This window comes from Manduca sexta, chromosome 14 (genome assembly GCF_014839805.1).
Source record: "Manduca sexta isolate Smith_Timp_Sample1 chromosome 14, JHU_Msex_v1.0, whole genome shotgun sequence".
In the NCBI taxonomy this organism is placed as follows: Eukaryota; Metazoa; Arthropoda; class Insecta; order Lepidoptera; family Sphingidae; genus Manduca; species Manduca sexta.
The window spans coordinates 4,486,677-4,506,951 of NC_051128.1; the positions used below are offsets into that span (position 1 = coordinate 4,486,677).

At 33.5% G+C, this 20,275-nt stretch overlaps 1 protein-coding gene and 1 long non-coding RNA gene across 2 annotated transcripts; both read left to right on the forward strand.

Annotated features, from left to right (window-relative positions):
- Positions 1–10,286: 10,286 nt before the first annotated feature.
- LOC115440016 (putative polypeptide N-acetylgalactosaminyltransferase 9) lies at positions 10,287–16,967 on the forward strand. Its single transcript, XM_037438475.1, has 8 exons — positions 10,287–10,482; positions 10,911–10,994; positions 12,102–12,252; positions 12,723–12,889; positions 13,329–13,493; positions 14,657–15,114; positions 15,498–15,680; positions 16,884–16,967. Exons 1-8 carry the CDS (start codon positions 10,308–10,310, stop codon positions 16,965–16,967), a joined length of 1,467 nt encoding a protein of 488 aa, XP_037294372.1. The 5' UTR covers positions 10,287–10,307.
- Positions 16,968–17,018: 51 nt separating this feature from the next.
- On the forward strand, positions 17,019–19,353 carry LOC119189334. Its single transcript, XR_005112342.1, has 3 exons — positions 17,019–17,121; positions 18,652–18,780; positions 19,172–19,353. It is a non-coding gene; the product is annotated as an uncharacterized LOC119189334 (long non-coding RNA).
- Positions 19,354–20,275: the final 922 nt, after the last annotated feature.

The following is a 20,275-nucleotide window of genomic DNA, read 5'->3' on the forward strand; positions in this document are numbered from 1 at the left end:
GGCCTCCTCTACTGTTGAGAGGGATCATGCCTTAGTCCACCACGCTGGCCTAGTGCGGATTGGTAAACTTCACACACCCTCGAAAGGTTTCCTCACTATGTTTTCTTTCACCGTTAATGCATGCGATAATTCACAAAGAATACACACATTCTTTTTATGCATTTACTTTCTACATACAAATGATCACATAAAATGCCTCGTTTCTTTTAAGCGTGTAGTCAACGCTTAAGCTATTTTATTCAAGCGAATACTTATTTCGCCGGCTGAACGATTCAAGAAACATTAAACGGTTTCCCATTTTATTAACTTCATGAATCTTCAACCGCCTTTTTCATGTACAGGGAGTTACAGATAAAATAATGATCTTATTATACGCCTCTTACTTCTGTACTTGTTTGTAATATTTCTAAAGGATTTATATTTTTTGATTAAATTCAAAGCTTGAGAAAGTAATGTATTGTAACAATTCTTGATAATAGTACAACAATTGACCATACTACATTAAGGTAGTTTCCTTTGTTTTATTTCGTGCGTTATTTTATATGTAACAGTAAATTATATGCGATAGAAATACTTCTGTAAAACCAGCATCAAATTTTAGTTGAAAAATAACGTAATTATTCATATTTGAAATATTGCGAGTAAAAGTGGGCGTGGTGGTGTTATCGCGCTATCTCCTTCTCACGCACGCAGCGCTATGGCCGGTGACACACGGTGACGTCACAGTTTCCTATTCATGTTATTTGATCGCAAATTATTTCACCACAGTGTAAAGCTTTATAACTTTATAGTGTGGATTTTGAAAAAGTATTTTCTATTAGATTTTTAATTAAACATATTTTTTAGAAATGTATTGTAAAAAACAGTCAACTACCCTGTTGATATCGTATATACCTAAATATAAAATACCATACACGCATTAAATTGGGGAATCTAACAAACTACGTAATATGAAATCTGTATAAAAATACTGAAGCTCCTTTAAAGGTGATTATTACCTTAGGTGCGACTTAACCAAAACGTATGGTGGATGGTATCTATATATATATATATATTTCGCTTGGTCGCGCCATCACGCGTGAACGACTGGACCGATTTCATATATTTTTTTTGTTGTGTTTGTTAATGTCAGGAGAAGGTTCTAATGAAAGAAAAAATGCAAAAAATTGCGTGGAAAATTAGAAAATTTAATAAAACTTAACGAAAATATTAATTTTATATAACTATCAATTGTTTGAAATAACTGTCAGCGATTGACAGAATGCGCACTGCAAATTCATAGTTAAGACGGGGCAACGTCTGTCGGGTCAGCTAGTTACATAATACAAGTCACCGAGAGTTTGCTGTAAACGAACCCTCATTAAATATGACATGATTAACATGTAACTCCTCTTAATAAACGACTTTATTCCGACAGCAAAAAAAAAGAGACCTAAAACACCAAAAAATAAGTTCAAAATTGATAAAAATAGTAAGATCCCTAGTCATATCTTTATAACAAAATGCCTTTAAAATTACTTAGTTCGCCATCGTATTAGTATAACGGCGTAGGCATTAAAGTCACATTTTCAGTAGACACTTTGGCGTAAATGTTTATAGTCTTTGGCACAGTTTCAAATTATCCCGAAGGGGATTTCTAGGCACTTCGTCAGTCAAGCCTGTGATGTGGCGGATAGGCGATATGACGATAGATGTCTAGCTCTAACTGTTATTGTGGGATGAGTTACTCAAAATGTTATTTTAACATGATTTATGTTTATGATATAATTTTTGGTTATAATTATTTCCTAAAATTTTATCAGAAACACAAATCATGTTAAAAATAATAATAATTATTTGACTGACTTGGTGGCGTAGTTGTAGGTACTGCATTCGCGGTACGGCAGCGCTCCGAGGTCCTGGGTTCGAATCCCGGGTCGGGCAAAGTGATATTTGGGTTTTTCTGCTCAGTCTAAGCTATCAGCCCGGAGTCTGGAATTTGTGTCCGATATGGCGATAGGCTCACCCCTATCACATCATGGGACGGAACATACTTGGTAAAAATGGGTGTCCTGGTTGCGCCTCTGCATAGCCCTTCGGGGATAAATGCGTGATGTTGTCTCTCTGTGTTATAATTATTTGGGCGATATTAGTATAATTAAACCTAAAATTTTGTGTTTTGAGTATGAGCATGTACTGATTATTATATTTCATAACAAATACGGTAGACATTTTTAACATATTATGTCACTTAGTTTTTCGAATAAAAACATTGTAATATAATACTTATAATTTCAGCTAGCTACTCTAATTTGAATTAGCAATAAACATCTTCATTTAGATAAATATTTAATAATGAAATACATCAATTATTCACGATCAAACGTCTCAAGAGAATGGCATAACGATTGATAATAGCTGTCTCCTATTAAAATTAATTCATCGTCTAAATCCATTCCCTTAAGGTTCAAAGTTATGGGTTACACACTTCTATATGTCTGGTGTCCATACATACCCATACATATGACGATGAGTGTATGGGGGCCTGATTCTGTATTAAGTCAACGATATGGTTAATTATGTGTGTGAAAGACAAGGATAGATATAACAAATTTATTACAAGGAACGCCCATATCAATAAATTCCCAATTATGCTGTAGAAAAAAAAACACTCCGATGCGTCAGTCACTTATTAAAATGTAGATTGTATTTCGTTTTAGCATTAAAATATTACGTGAGCATCTTCAAAATACAAGTGAATAGGTATCTTCTAAGCAAGCGTGCTCCACCTTAGATCACATCATCACTTACCATCAGGCGAGATAGTGGTCAATCGCAAGCCTATATACTAAAAAAATCAATAACAGAAAGTGTAATATTATTTCGATTAAAAATAGTATTTTAGAAAAGTAAAAAATTTCTTACTCTGTGAAACGATAGACAAAGCTGACAGGTCCTTATACAATAATTATCTCCATGAATATATAATAGAACTCCAAAAAAGCAACTTTAACTTCAAGCAATATTAGCCCTTAAAACTACAACCCAAACACAAACTTCAAACGTCTATTCCGTAATGGAATAGGTCGGTGATAGAGACGTCTTCTTAGAGCATGCATTACTGGCTAATCCAGGGATGAGTTCAAGTGTGACACTGAATATTAAACGGGATTTCGGTGGGTTACCCAGGATTAGACGATCCCTAAACTTTGCCAAGAACGGACCAACTTTAATTATGCCTTAATCACGATAGTTCAGATTTTCGTTATCTATGTTTTTGTGATATTGACAGTTTAATAGTTGAGGGTGAAGTTTATCTTGCTGTCGAAAGGGTCTTCGCACTAGCAATCACTTGGTGCGAATGGATTAAGGATTCATTTTGCGTGATAGTTTAATATTGATAATGGGCTGAATGGTTTCTCATATTTCAAGGCGTTGGGAAAAATATCATGTTCCAAATGGACGCTAATAGAACATTCTAATGGAAATTGTAGTTTTTATGACAGATACATTGATTAGTGAGAGATAAGGATAAAGAATTCAACAGAAAATGAGCAAACAAGAATTACAACTACCAACGAATATTCGGGTATCGATGTATTACCAAACGAAAACCAAATGTCTGAAATTAGTTATACTATATTTTTATTACCTTTCTTAGTTTTTTTTTTTCATCTACTTATTTAATTCCTTACTCTGTTAGTAAATACCAAGACCTCTTACAGATGTTTCAATAGAAATCATTTCGAACTGTTAGTAAAAATATCAAACAAATGCTTGTAGTAAATCAACTACTCCATTGTTCGCGACAATAGTGCTGGAATAAGTTCCTGGAGAGGTATTTTCCTTGAGGGAATGACTTCCTTCGAACTTATGTATTGAATGTGCTAACATTTGTCGCAACTGTTTTATGATCCATGATTTTGTTTCCGTAAGAATTCTATTTGTTTTTGTACTTAACATATTTTATATTGTCAATGTTTCGAGACATCAATCAATGAGCCGTTAATAAAGAGATAAATTTAATTATTTTGTCCAATAAAGAATGATTTGTTAAGAATGAAATTAATATATACCGTTTCACTACAAAAACAATGCCGTACGTTTGTTTGCGAAATGGAACCAAAAGCATCAGAACTATCACATACCAATGAAATCCATTAAAATTGTTCAAACTCGCACATAAACGTTAAACTGCTGACTCTGGCTGAGTTACAATCAAACGCTTAAGTTATTAGAGTTTAATGGACTGAATATCAATCAGATTACAAAAATTCTCACGATCACAAAGTTACCCGTAATAGAATCTCAAGGGTGAATTTGGTGGTGTTTCAAACTTTTCCACTATAGAATTCCACTAATGATCTTCATTGTGACGGTTCCGTAGTTTTTCCATTAGCACACTTTAATTGAAAGTAAAAATTCAGGAAAGAAGTTTCATGCGCAGTGCAATAAAATTAACTTAAAACCGACGACTTTTCTCTCTTCGCATTGTTGTGCCGTTTGTTTTTGAAAATAAGTGGTATTTTTATGTGTTTCCTCATTAACTCTTATTGTGGGGCATTTTAAAAGAATTTTATTTCTTTTCTCGCCGTTTGTTGTCATTTTATAGGATGATTATAACTGTCTGTTTAACACTTCAACTCTTTTAAGTATAAATATTTAATGTTAGAGACACAATTAAAAATTGAGTATACATTTTAATAAATAAGTCTGTTAAATGTTTTCTTCAAACCGGAACACAACATTGACTACACACTGCTGCTTAGGGCTAAAATATGCAGTGGTGTACCTACCCAGGCGGACTCTCACATATGAGAGACTTATCACCAGTGGACATACAATTTTAAACTAAATGCGCATCCTGAGTAATTGTAACCTTTATTATGAAGTAACAAGTATCTTAATAAATATATATTTTATGTGTATCGAAATCATCGCTACTACGCTTATTATAAACAACCTGATAATAAACCAATCATAGATCAGTTAAAAACCATATTAGATATTATAATGTGTAAAGGAAATGATATTTAAAAAATAAAGTAACCTATTCAACTTCTAATAGACGTAAATGATGCCAACAAAATTTATAAACCAAATTAATCTTTATCACTCAGGATTAAAGAAGCCAAGTTATTTATACTAAACAATGAAGACACAGATTTGATAGACGCGTTGGAAGAATGAATTTACCACGAAATAAAGACACTCTGTTTGCCATTTGCAGTGGCGGCTAACGATTGCGTCATTAATCATACAAAACAGGGGCTTGTCTCTTGACTTGCTGAGTTATTGTACCGTATGAGATACTGACGCATATATTTATAAGATAAAATAAATGTACGAGATTTTCTTGCAACGTTATGTCTATCCTTAATTCAAACGTTTTTTTAATGTTGTAATTTAACTTTGTTTATAAATTGTTTTTTTTTTATTGCTTTTCATGACGAGACGAGCTTGCTGTTTGCCTGATGATAAGCGATACGATCAGATAAACAATAGAAACAGTATCCAACATCTTGAATTACAAAGTATTGTTTGGTATTCCACTGCGCTCGTCATCCTGAGACATGAGATGTTATGTCTTATTATATCCAGTAGTTACACACTGGCTACTATGTCCTTCAAATTTGGCTACTAAATTGTTGTTCTGTTGCTGCAAAACATATTACACTGCTAATAATATTTTTAACTATATTTCTATTGCAGTATATTTCCTGTTGAAATAAAAATATTGTCAATTTTTAATTAAAATAGTTATTATAATCACCCGCATGAAGTTCACTGCTGCACATAGGCCTCCCTTAAATATTTCCAGACGGACTTGTCGTAAACGGCCTGCATCCAGCATATTCCTACAAAATGTATCAATTAAAATAATAAATTACACACGTATATCCTAAAATATAGAACCTAAATTTAAAGTCAGTTAATCAGTAATTTATACTAAACTTAACAATGTATCTTAGAGATCGATGAAATGTTAAAAAAAAACAACATACGAATCGTCAAAAGAGAGAAATCGAGAAAAGTAAAATATTAAAACCGTGATAAAATTCGTAAAATAGTTTAATTTAAATACGAATCGTGTTTAAAATCATATGTAGTAAACGGTACAAAAGATCTGACCTCTGATGCAGACCAAGAGATGATTTATCGGAACTGGTAACACACTTTGGCATAATAACTTTGGGCTCTGGGTTTGAACACAGTTTTGTGTCGGGAGAGCCTTCGTAGACCAAGACTCACAATAATAACATATTTATTATTGTGTGTTGTTGTAAAAATGTTTAAAATATGTCTATATTATGACATGGTACACCACACAAATGGAAACATATAATTCTACTATAAAAAAGTGAGAATGTTATATTGTTGGTATGCCTTTTAGTGATAAATGACAAATGAATTTGAATTTCAATTGCATAAATTATTAAGTAATTGTCATTTAAATTTTGCACTCTTGCATCGATATTATAAAAACGCGTTTGATGCAGCGTAATTTGTTTGCGCTGGTCGCAGGCAAACATAGTGTTACGCGCCGCTATCCTAGTCGATGACATCGGGCGTTTCCGGAAGTATTCGTCTGCGCGGTCTGGCTGGCAGAAGAGAAGATATGTCACGCGGCGACTATTCTATTATTCTCTCTGGTTGGACGTGTCGAAAATTGTCTAAATTTGTATTCCGTAATTATTTTGCTAATATAATGTTTACTGTAAAAAGAGCGTTTAACAATAGTCACTATTTTTCATTAGTGTCCTTGGTTGCTCGCAACCAGCAAGGAAGCTACAATTTAACCCGTAAAATGTAGGAATAATATTTCGGAGAGTCTTATGCGAGCGGAACCGCATGAAAAATCAAGTGTTTTTCCATATCAATTTAAAGTACTTACATTGCACTTCTTTCTTTTAATATTGATATTAGATTAAAATTATGACTAAAACAATATACGGTTTTCGAAACATCTCTAAGTAATTACTCTCGCTAGGCAAAGACGTACATCTTAATAATAGTCGTTCCCCTAATATGAACGCTCATAAGCATTACTAAGTTCCATTGAAATTGATGATGGCGGATGATTCCGTACTCAAGTCAACTATCATTAACTCTCGTGTTAATTGAAATGGTTCATTCGTTAACGTCCCACGCAATTCCGCAAGAAGTTGCTTTAGCGACGTCGGCAACTTCTGAGGAGGTAATTAGCCTGACTTCTTTGTTTGCAATTGGCGAAATGTGTGCATAAGCCACCTTTATAGTAACCCAAATATAAATTGAAAAGTATTATTTAATGTTAATAATCCTTTTGACAAAATTGTCAGGAGCTTGTTTTACGTAAGGAAACCAGAGCAAATGAGGTTTTAACTTATGATGATATCTATATACATACTATATAAAGATTCAAGACTCTTTACAAAAATAAAATTAAATCTAAAGTACTACTTAAGATAAAAACCAGTTACTGCAAAATATATTAAGTTCATTGAGAAATCAATTAATAATTGCATTGACGTCAACAAGTAACATGCCAAGAGCGGTATTCATACATCAATTTCAACTTTGAGTAAGATTTCAAGGGGACATTTGATGTAGTGAACTATTTAATAATCAAAGCTTAAGTTGTTATTTAAGAGTATGTTGTTAGCTAAGTCGGCGCTATTAAATGAACTTACTTAGCTGTCTAAATCCATCACTAATGTCACTTAATACATAATATGTGCTGGGGCCTTATTCTCTATGACACTGCAAACGCGTAACGCGGCCGTGTCACGTTATCTTCGTGAAATTTGTGTGGAATGGTATTCTGTATGCCAATTTATATTGTATTGAACGTGACGCGATGCGTTAAGAGCTCGTTACGCACTGTAAAAATAACGTGTGGCATAGAGAATAAGGTCCCCGATGTTACTATTGGTTTATTTAATAACAAGTATCTTAAGATGCTGATCTTAATTGAGCGTCAAATCACACTTCAGGGCTAACCTGATATACATCAATATTTTTTTTTATGTGCACGACAAAGTGACGCCACTGCACCTGATGGTAAGTGGAGTGGAGTCCAATAGAATGTCGATTGACTAGAAAAGGTTACCACTCGGCAGTCGACACGATTTTGCCGGTCTCTTGGAAATGGATATATACAGGCTGATCCCGGAACGCGACACAGTTACGTTGGCCACTATAACTAGTGTTAACACCTTGTGTACGGTGGTTCCTATCCGGGAAGATATAATATATCCCACTACCAGCAAAAGGGAATAGGATTTGATTATAATATATCCCACCACTAGCAAAAGGGAATAGAATTGAATTACAATCTGAATGGTATTAGTGTGTTTTTTGTTCGTTATTATAAACATTGAAATTAAATAGACATATAAATACAAGTAGCAACTACTTGTTGAAACGTTTTGATAATGCCAGGTATTTCTTCAGTGAAGATTCTTCGGGATAACTTTATTTACTACAAAAGGTTTTAAATTGAAAACAAGACAATTTCTTTGTACCGCACCTCACTATTCCACAAAAGAATGCTTTATTTGTAAGATTCAGAGGAAACCTAGAAGCGTAATCCCACTGATGTATAAAGGTAATCAATTTACCTAATTCACTTCTATTTTATTCATTCCGATGTACCTCGTTAACTTTAGTATTTACCCACCTTAACCCCAATTTATTTTAACGACGAGCTCTGTTAAGTAAATCTAAAGAGACCATTTTTTGTCACCGACTTGTACCGCGAAAGCAAAATTAATTTGCCTATATTGTGTACGTGTTTTGAAGTGATCAGTCTTTTGTGTATAGTTATAAAGTTCGATATCGTTTAGCAGTTTGTTTTTGAAGTGTTTCAAGGTATCGTGCAAGTAATGAGTGTAATGAAGGTTTTTCAAAGGGAAGGATTTAATTAAGGAAGGGAAAGTCTTTTTAAAATCCCCCTGAACGTTACACGAATGCTAACATTTTAAAAAGAGAAGATAACATTACGAATTAGAAAAAAAATCTTGGAATACAAATAGACCTAATCAATTTATTTGTTAATAAAGGCTTACTAACTAGAATATATATACAAGACATTATGGCGATAATTATTTTAAATATTTAAACGTATACTTCTAAATTACCGGTAAGTTCAACACTATTTAAATTAAGTCAACTATATCAACATAAAAAATTCAGTTCCTGTGTCAACATAGTAAATCATAATTTTAACATTGTACAATGTAATGTATTGACATTATAGGTGATATTATAAATAATTCATATTCAACGCAAAACTTATAACTTAGTACTTATATAGAGATGACTCTTTTAGCTTTTGAGAAATATCTACAGCATACCTCTGCTGGAAGAAGACACACACACACACCCATAATCATGCTTTTATTTCCGCAGCGATACGCTGAATTGCAAATAGTGCCATTTCGCCGTGTATATGCCGTCCCATGATGTGATAGAAGGCGATCCGATCACCAAATCGGACACAAATTCTAAATTCCGGGCTGATTTTGAGCAGAAAAACACTGCCACTTTGCCTAAACTGTGATTCGAACTCAAAATCTCAGCTCCACCGAGACACTTCGAAGGCGTAAATATAATAATAATTAATTATGCATACGATGTTTATGAACAAACACTTGCGAATAATTGTCGTTTCGAACACTGAACTTACGATCAAGAATGATGACTTGCGTAAGTAAATATTTAGAATTGTGCGCTGTTACTTGTTCCTTTGTTGTGGGAACTTAATGTTTATTTACATCTTATTGAGAAAGTGTTGTGTGCTACGTCGACAAGTTGAAACACTAATATTAAATATATATCGTCCACCCACGACGTGGAACGATGACCTAACAAAATTCGCTGGAGGTCGCTGGATGCAGGCCACTTCCAGTAGGTTGATCTGGAAATCTTTGGGGAAGACACGTCACGTTTAGAGTTGGACATCTTGCGGCTGAGCTGATGATGATAATGATGATTAAAGATATAATATTAAAGATTTTTCGTCTAATTGAAATTATCGTTTCCCAAGCCACGAATATTATCGCACATATCATTTTAATCTTGAGCATAAGGCTTACATTTCCTTAGCCAAGAACGAAGATAATATTGACAACTTAAGACTCCTACGATAAAAACCTTAAACACTTCCAGTATTGTGTTATTTCTTATTCTCCCGAGCTTAGAACTAAATTACTCGCTCCCGCCCGTCTTCTGTGTGATAACCATTAAACAATGTTTTCTTAGTACTTCACTGTTTGTTTCCTGAAATTGTTTGAACGAGTGTTCTCCAGTACGACTTCAGTTATTGAAGTAGACGTGTCAAGAAAATGTTGAAGAAAGCAATTAAAGTGTTAATAGTTGTTGTCGTTATGTGGTTTGTGTCCCTAATTACAATCGAGAGGGAACATAAGTCGAAAATGAGTGATGAAGAGTTGTATCAGGTGGCTTTGAATAAGTTTAGAGTTAAAAGGAATGCTAATGCGTCCTCATCGGACTTTAAGGGTAATAATTAAGGGTATTTTTGTTTCTGCAAGGTGGACAGACGACTTGATAAAGGTAGCAGGATCATGCTGGATGCTGGCCGCTTTCGACAGGTCCGTCTGGAAATGTTTAGGCAAGGCCTATGTTCAGCAGTGGACTTTATGTGGCTGATGATGATGATGATGATGATGATGATGAATTAAGGGCGTTTAACCGCTGATTTAAGACTGAATCTCCGTGTGAATGAATGGTTTGAAATTAAAACTGTCTGCTACGTCAGATGTCACCATCATTTTCTAAGATTTGGAATGGATAGTACGTCTTCTATTCCGTAGTTTTATTTGAAGGTAGCAATTTAAACACAGTGAATTCAAAACCCAGGACACTCCTAATAGTTGAATAATTTATTTTTAGCTATATTAAAATTAAATAATTTTTGTAATTTTTAGTTTGGCAACATTTTCCTGCTGTTAATACATTGTTATCAATAGAAGAAAAGTTATCTATGATAAAAGGATTTGACTTTCCTCCAGGTTAGTGGTTTAATAAAATTCATCCGAAAATACGAAAATCAGTCCTAACTTTATACGTTTTAGTTTATTCATTCATGTGTGAGATATTCCTAAATGGTTTGCAAATTTGAAAAGCACTTGATATATGACAATATCGGCAAGGTGTTGCAAGATAGATTTTATTATCAACAGCATGATACACAAATAAGTTGGTTAGTTATTCGAACCCTAGAAAATGCCCTTAATAATGGAGCTAGACCATTTTACTTAAGTTTATTTCTTAGCTTAAGGTGTACTATTTATCCTTGTATTATAGTTTACCAATATGTTCAGATATTTCATCAGGCATAAATCGGTGAAGTGATAGTAAAATTTACCACCTGAATTCCCCTGAAGTTTTACAGCCTTTATATAAATATAAACAATGACTACGAACACGTCCATAAAACAAATTAATTACACATCATCAAAAACGTTAATAAATATATGGTTTCGTTTATTTTTCATACGCCATAAAGCCTGATAATATGCATTATTGCAATATCTACGTTTGTCGGTCTGTTTCATTTATTGGTTTCGTTTCCACGAGGCATGTAATTAACTACACAAAGCAATCTGCAACATGCAATTTGTTTAATTTATTACCTTATTTTGGATTTATGCGATTAAAATGTGTACATTCAATGATATTAATTTTGTCGCGATAATTTTATATTTCGTGTAATTAAAAGGGTGTGAAATTAATTTTATGAAATGACACTAGTTAATTTGAAACATATTTTTATAATCAAATGGCGATTGGAGTCTAATTTATTTTGTTTGTGTTGATATATTATTCCATTCACAAAGATACACCTCAGTATTCTCCCTAATCCCTTACACATCTGTGAGCAACATACGTACGCACGCGCACCACGATAGCTAACGTCGAGAAAAGTGCTTGGAGCAGTCCCCTTACCCCGCGACACCCTTCTACACCCCCTCTCAAAAAGTGGTGGGGAGCGTCTTCGTGGATGAAATAATCTAGTTAAAATCCAATGACAGAAAACACTCAAGTAATTTATAATCGCTTTCAAGTATTATTATTTAAAATTTATGCTTGCAATAATGAAAAAGGAAAATCCTTAGGTATAGATGGCAGACCGGTTATTCTAGAAAAGGATCTACGCACGTACATAAAGCAATTAATAAGTAAGGGATGGAGGGAACATGCTTTCAATGAGTTCGTGAGTGATCTAATTCCGATGAATCGGTCTCTTATGGATCCGAGAGATGAATGGTAAGAAATTATTTATATTAGAATCATAATAACGCCCAAAAGGTTTGTCAATAGGTCCGGTTTTAGAATGAAATATGCCTTTTGATCCGATAAGTAGCAGGTAAAAATTATCGCAAAATATTCTCTATGTAGAATGTTGTCTAAATCAATATTAAGTAGAGGTTTGTTAGCAAGTTCGGATGTAGAGGGGCCCCTGCATCACTTAAGACTTAGCCACGGATGCAATTCTGAAAATTCTATCACTAATGGAGAGCTGCACTATCCTTTACTTTTTTTTTTCCCGCAGCCAAATTATGTTTTGGAATGGGATTTTAACAGAGCCGCAGGTAAAACTAGTAACTAATAATAATATAGATAAAAGTGTTTGGATACTATATCTTTGGTTTGCGATTTCGCCAAAGTACCAGCTCGAGTTATTTATTATCTAAAATAAAGATTTAAATACTTTCCCATCTAATTCCAACTTGCAGGTGTAAGTACAGGAACTATTCCAGAGACCTGCCTAAAGTGGGGGTTATAATATGTTTCCATAACGAAGCATGGTCTACGCTGATAAGGACGGTGACTTCTGTTCTCGACAGGTCACCAGGATATCTTCTAGAAGATGTCATTCTTGTTGATGACTTCTCTGATATGCGTAAGTTGTTTCGACAACACAATTTAATCTGGTTAAATTAATTGTAGCATGTACCACAAGTTTATTATTATTCCTAGTTATATATTTTTTTATTGCTTTGAATGACGAGACAATCTTGCCAATGCCTGATGGTAAACGATTTGACCGCCAATAAACAGTAGAAACACCATCAAACTCCTTTAATTATAAAGTTGGTTGGTATTCCACTGCACAATCTTGACACATAAGATGTTAAGTCTTATTATGTCCAGTAGTCACACTGGCTACAATATTCTTCAAACCGAAACACAACAGTGACTACACACTGCTGCTTGTCGGCAGAAATAGACATTGCGGTGGTACCTACCTAGGCGGACTCTCACATATAGAGACCTACCACCAGTAAATCTTATTTAGAATATCGCATATAGTATTTTATTTTTATTATTGCCATTTGCAGCACATTTATCAGAACGACTAGATGAGTACATCAGGACCGTACCGAAGGTAACATTGGTGCGGCTGAAACGTCGAGAGGGCCTCATAAGGGCGAGATTATTAGGAATTCAGTATACAAATGCTCCGGTAATTTTATTTCTGGACAGTCATTGCGAATGTGCTAAAGGTAAATAATACTCACAATCAATATTAAATTCTATTGTTCCAATATTCGAAATACTCGTAGATCTCTTATAGCAAAATTACATTAAATAGCTTTAGCCAAAAGCTCCGCTCGCGTTAAACAAAATCTGGGATAAAAAGTAGCCTACAGCACTCAAGAGTAATGCAGCCTACCGGCTACCTACTGGTAAAATAATTTTCAAAATCGGTTCAATAATTCCAGAAATTAGCCCTTACAAACAAACTCAGAAACTTTTCTTCTTTATAATATTAGTATATGTAGATTAGATAGAACTGTACGATGACTGTACTCTTTATCTTCATGTCGTAATTCTCAGGAATTTAGATTTAAAATCCTTCAAACCAGAGCAAACAATGCTAGCGCACTGTAACGTTTAATTGTTCGGCGGATGAAATAGGTAAAGCGGTTGCTATCCGGAGGGATTCTCCCAGCTAGTGCATTTAAATGTTGTTAGTTTATGCATAATTGATCTAGTCCACCTCTAGTCAGATGACATTCTAAATTAGTATGTAAACTGAAATTACGTTGGATTCAGTTAAATTTATTGACTACTTGGTATTGCTTAAGGGTCCACCTGCGTGTAGTCTTTCATGCTACACGCAGGTGTAAGGTGGTGTAAAAGCCCCTTAAACACTATATCATATAGCGAAATATATACTACGGCGGACGACTATTAATTTTTTTTATTATTATCTATAGAAGCTAATTACCGGGATAAAAATATCCTATTTGTTTATTCGGAATATGGTCTATCCGTGTACCCAATTTCATCTTAATCCGTCTAGCTTTTTTGCGTTTACTTCTAACAAACATGCAAATATTTTTCCAATTGACAAATTTATGATATTAGTTAGTAAAGTATTAATAAGAGAAAAATGTCCTTTGTCTGCTTTAAAGAAAATATATTTCAAAATGTTGTACTTCTATTCAGTTAGTCTAGAGATTAATGATGAATGAGCAAAAAATACACAAAAGTATATTGATTTCGTTTCACTAATCGATAACACTTTATTTACAATGCTAACATGTAAATATAATTACATTTTACAATATGACCTATATTTCACTCGTCATCAATGATCTTAATAATAAAGACAAATAAATATGGAAAAAAAGTATTTTAAGTACGCAATTCAATTTCCCAGGTTGGCTTGAGCCTCTGCTTGATCGCATTGCTGAAAACCCAAAAAGAATTGTGAGTCCGGTGGTCGATCATATTCACGAAAACACATTTGAGTATATTTCCCAAGATGTTCAAGACCTACAAATAGGTGGATTTAACTGGGCTTTGAACTTCGTGTGGAGAGCTGTACCGTACAGCATTATCTCTAAACGAAGATATGCTGCAGCACCAATAGAAACTCCAGCGATATCCGGTGGTCTTTTCGCAGTAGACAAAGAATATTTCCAAAAATTGGGAGCGTACGACGAAGGTTTCGATGTGTGGGGTGCAGAGAATCTCGAATTGTCTTTTAAAACGTGGATGTGTGGTGGCTCATTGGAAATTGTGCCTTGTTCGCACGTGGGACATGTTTTTAGAAAGAAATTTCCTTATAAAACTAAAGGGGAGACGTTTAAAAGGAACTTTATGAGGCTGGCTGAGGTATATTTTATTCTGGAGGTTATTCTCGATCTGATAAGAATTTCTTTTGATGTCCTCGGTAACGTTTCATACTGTAATTTTGTATAGCAAATATTTACTCAAATCCCTTTTTCCGAATTTTCTTATAATAATGTCTTTGCTATCTTGTTAAGAACAACTTTTTTATTCCTTCTTTCATTATTATTTATTAATAATATAAGAAAATCGCGCCTATGTTTGATAAAAAATACATTTAGTTAAAGAAATAAATTCTAAATAGTCTATGTTACTATGGCATAGTATACCTTTATACTTTCAGAGATTGCCGACAAACATATTCCCAACTTTAAACTTTACTTACCTAATATTAGTGTATATATTACTTAACCAAAATAGTTTTGCAGGTATGGATGGATGATTACGCTAAGTATTTTTATGAGCGACTAGGACACGAAAGAGAAGACATCGGCGATGTCTCACAAAGAAAAAAACTACGCGAAAGTTTGAATTGTAAATCGTTTCAATGGTATTTGGAAAATGTATATCCCGAATTGGAATTACCGGATTCGTACGTGGCTTCTGGTCAGGTAAGTTGGTATTTATAGCTTTACATTACAAAACAGCGAAAATACCTCATATTGAGATGGTCCTACGAGTCGCGTGTTTTCTGTCGGAGAATACGCAATAAGAGTAGCCGATATAATGGTACCGTGGGTGACGGGACGCAATGTTTGTTTGTTAATTAACCTTATAATAACATTAGCTTTTGCTCACATATCCACACGTGTTAAAAGAATTGGGATAAAACTGCTTTATATTTACTCGGAATAAAATTAGACCTCATATTTAAGATTTCGCCTTTAGCATTACATCAGTGTACATTGTGCTCAATTCCATGCATTATTTTTTGCGTAATGTACAAAGGTATAGACAGAGAAAATTGAAAAATTATTTGGTTTCTCTTGCTCTAATAAAGACCCCTTATATCGGTTTTTCTTTAATATTTATAGTACAGACATCGCCCTGTTTCAATTTAGTAATTCATAAAAATAAACACTACATACACTAACTTATCATCGATAATAACGCTTTTTACACCAGAAAATAAAATGAGCCCGCAAAATAATAATCGCCACAATTTATTAAAAAATGTAGCGAAATTATTTTCAGATCAATGATTCGGTTCCGTAATATTCTTTGCGAATAATTTTATCAGTGCAAGACAGCCGCTTCCACGTTCAATTTATAAATAGCCACTAATCCTTCAAGTAGAAACATCCTTTCTGCCCATCCAAGCTTCAAATCTTTATTGGTAAAGAGGTTACCTAGGCGTAGGCAGCCACCTACGCCTCAAAATTTCCTTTTATTATACGAATATTGAAAATATTGATAGCTTAACGGGAAATAAGGTTACTTGTATAAAGGACATATCGTGGTCTGTCAGTATTTGGAAAAGAACCGCTGACATTTTGATTCTCTGTGTATTATTGACAGCCTTGGTGGCTTAGTTGTATTACTGTACGACTGTAGTATGAGGTCTCAGGTTTGAAGCCCGGGTTGGGCAAAGTGATATAAGGATTTTCTACTCTCTGTCAGCCTGGAGTCTAGAATTTGTGCCTGATATAGGGATGGGTAAGTGGGCGCACCAGTTGCGCCTCTGCCTACCCGTTAGAGGATAAAAGGCGTATGTGTAGTATTATTAAATATCACTCGATTTAACTACCAAAAAAAACAACCATGTAAAATGCAAATTTTAACTTCGATATAAAAACTTTGAGGTTATACGGTAGACTCCATCACCCTTCAAAGGTGATCTATTAAAGTTAGACTTGGAGCTACTCAGAAAACAAAACCAAGCTGTTGATAGACAGTGAGGTTATGATCAGTCACTTATAAAAATCATGTTACTATATTTTTTTTCAGATATACAATATTAACAACGGTTTATGTCTGGATTCTGCCAACTCCTTACAAAATATACAAGAGGTTGTTAATTTAAAGCTTTGCCATTTTCATGGCGGAAACCAAGTAAGTGACGCTTTACGATATTAAATTGTAAATTTGTAAAAAACAAAATGTATTAAACACAAAATTACACAACATATTCTGAAGGTAAAAGTGCGTCTTTGAGATTGCCGGTAAAAGAAGCGAAATTTTAAAATTAATTTACTTTTTCATTTCATGCCTGTTACCGTCACATAATTATGGCTTTCAATTTTAGAATTATTCGTTTAACTTTTAATCCCTGAGATTCAAATTTTATGCAATAAATGGAAGATTTTTTGGCACTTATCCTGGTCGTCGAAACGTCTGAAGAAATAAATATTATTATGAATAATCGCGAAAAATCCGTAAATAGTTTTATTTTAATGTCTAACATTCGCGTAAACATAAGCAATCATTATACTTATCCCGGTTTTATAAATATACTTATGTCTACTTTCGGTAACCTAAACTATGCAGAGATTGTCGCTTTTTTATTAGTTCTGAAGGCAGATGAGTTCACGACCCACCTAATGGTTAGTGGTTACCGTTGCCCATAGATGTGGGCAATGTTAGAATCGCAGCTGAGCCGCTACGTGCTATAAAAAACTTTTTTAAAGGTTGAACACGTACATATGCTTCCAATAGATCGATTTGGAGATCTTTAGGGAAGCCTATGTTCAGCAGTGGACATACGGCTGATGATGATGATGATGCTGAAGAATACGTACATGGTAAAAATGTTCTCTGGAAATGCACAGTATCGACAGTGAGCATTATCAGGTGGAATGGATATTTTTTCCTCCAATAAAAAGTAGTCCAGTAATAAAATGGAGATGACGGTGTGACTTTTAGTACTTAATTCTCATGTTTTCTGATTTTTATCGGTCCACAATGTAGACTAGGACTACGAACAAAGAGGTGGTTTGCTATGTAGTTTTCGGCTTAAGATAAGCAAGCGGGTCATCTAATGCTAAGTGATAGCCTGGATGATACTTACAATGTATGAAAACTAATTTTCGCCGGATTCCTGAGCGCATAAGTATCAATCGTGAAGTAATTACTTTTTGTTACTCATGACATGTTCTTTTAAAAACTACACTAATCATATAATTTATATATCATTATCAAAGCAATAAGCATCTTTTAACAAATTATCCCGATCTCTAGTTTTTATGCAACTTTGATATAGATATCATCAATTTTTCCACAGCATCTTTACTTATCATATTATATTGAATATCACTGTTACCCTAGTTATTTTATGCAGATATTCATATATCTGCCTCGATAGCATTTTTTTTGGTATGCGCATCCCAGGTTCGAATCCCGGGTCGAGCAAAGTGATATTGGGTTTTTCTGTTCGGTATTAGCCCGGAGTCAAGAATTTGTCCTAAATGTGGCGATAGGCTGACCCCCTATTACATTATGGGACGGAACACATAGCAAAACGTGGATGCCCTGGTTGCATCACTACCTACCGTTTCGAGGATAAAGGGTTGATGTGTACTAGTGTGTTTGTTTTGTGTATTACCAAATTTTTCATAGCATATTATATTGAGATCGATGTTTCAGTACTGGGTATACACGAAAGATGGCGAGATACGACGAGATGACATGTGTTTAGATTACTTTCTCAACTCGATTACTTTATTTATATGCCGTGGCGGGTCTTCGTCGCAGATATGGATTTACGACGAGAAGGTTTGTTAAAATATTCATTTAATTTGAAGAATATTTTATATAAAATGAAGTTTACTTGAATAGGAATAAGATTTTTTTTTAAATAAATTATTCATCATTTATCGGAAATATCAAATATCGTGACTTAAATGACATTAACAATATAAAGTTTTCTCAAAATATCCTGTGAATTTAATTAATTATTGATTTTTCCGCTAATAATATAGAGTACTTTTAAAATATATTGTGATTATTATCATTTAAAACTTGTGCAACCAACTATATAAAAAGTGGTATATATATTCCAGCTACTATATAATATAAAATATACATTCACAATTTTTTCTGACGATAAAGTGCAAGGAAGCACCCAAATAGAGCATAAAATATTCAAAATATTTTACATTTTCAGACGAAAAACATAAAACACAAAACCACTCAGCTATGTTTAGGCGCAGCGAAATTTCAAGTTGGATACAAATTGACCCTCGAAAATTGCTTCAAATCAAGTCATCAAAAATGGATGATGGAAAACTACGCCACTGACAAGCAACGTGTTGGTTTGACACCTATTCCCATACAGGTGGTGTGATATTTGTAATTAATATTTATGGATAATTGTATTAGAAAATTTATTATAGAAAAATATAATATTTAAATTAAATTAATTGATGAAATGGACATTTGAATGTTTTTTATAAAACACATTACATATTATGGTTGGTTTCATGATAAAAATTGCGGTAAAAATCTTACATAAAGACTTCTAAGTGTGCAATTGTTTTAAACTAAACACCCTTAAGTTATTTCTAGTGATTGCAAAGTTACTCCATCTGAGATATACGAAAAAAAAATCACAAAGTTATGCATTTTTTTAACGTAACAATATACATATATTATTTATGTTTCATATTATATTTATACATGGGATAGTGATTTAAAATATTTACTAACATTAGTAATAAAATAAAAAAAAATATTTTTTAAAAATATTTTTGAACAAACTTTTGCAATATCTAAAATAAAGAATATTTGAGAAATTTCAGTTGGCAACCCTATTCTATACTATGTTTGCCAAGCTTTATCCTTGTTTACGGAAATATTATCGAATTTCGAACACTTCCTCTCTACGTTGCTTTAACAAAGGAAGACTGTCACCAAATATTTAAAGTAATTTAGCATCATTAAAAATAGATCTAAGTTCTACTACAATTAAGCATGTAGAGATCATTCAAAAATACGTTTTAAAGGTCTATAAGATTAACGTAGTAAACGAGGTAACGAATGTGCAGAAAGAACATATTTATGGGTCTAAAATATTTTATTACTGCTCCTTTTACATTTGACCCTTAACCGCAAGGGTGGACGTTTGACTTGTCCAAAATTATTGTGGTTTTACGGAAAAGCTTGTTTTGCAAAGGACCAAATAATTACAGACCTGAATTTTAAAATGTATACAGAATATTGAGGTATATTTTTTGTTACATAAATAATTTTATTTTTATTTAGAAATAAT

What these genes read in the sequence shown, in the direction of transcription:
- LOC115440016 (XM_037438475.1), top strand. Translation starts at nt 10,308, where the DNA reads ATGTTGAAGAAAGCAATTAAAGTGTTAATAGTTGTTGTCGTTATGTGG. An exon ending in GTCCTCATCGGACTTTAAGG is followed by an intron (nt 10,483 to 10,910) that starts GTAATAATTAAG and finishes TGTAATTTTTAG; the next exon opens with TTTGGCAACATTTTCCTGCT. An exon ending in TCATTGCGAATGTGCTAAAG is followed by an intron (nt 13,494 to 14,656) that starts GTAAATAATACT and finishes TCAATTTCCCAG; the next exon opens with GTTGGCTTGAGCCTCTGCTT.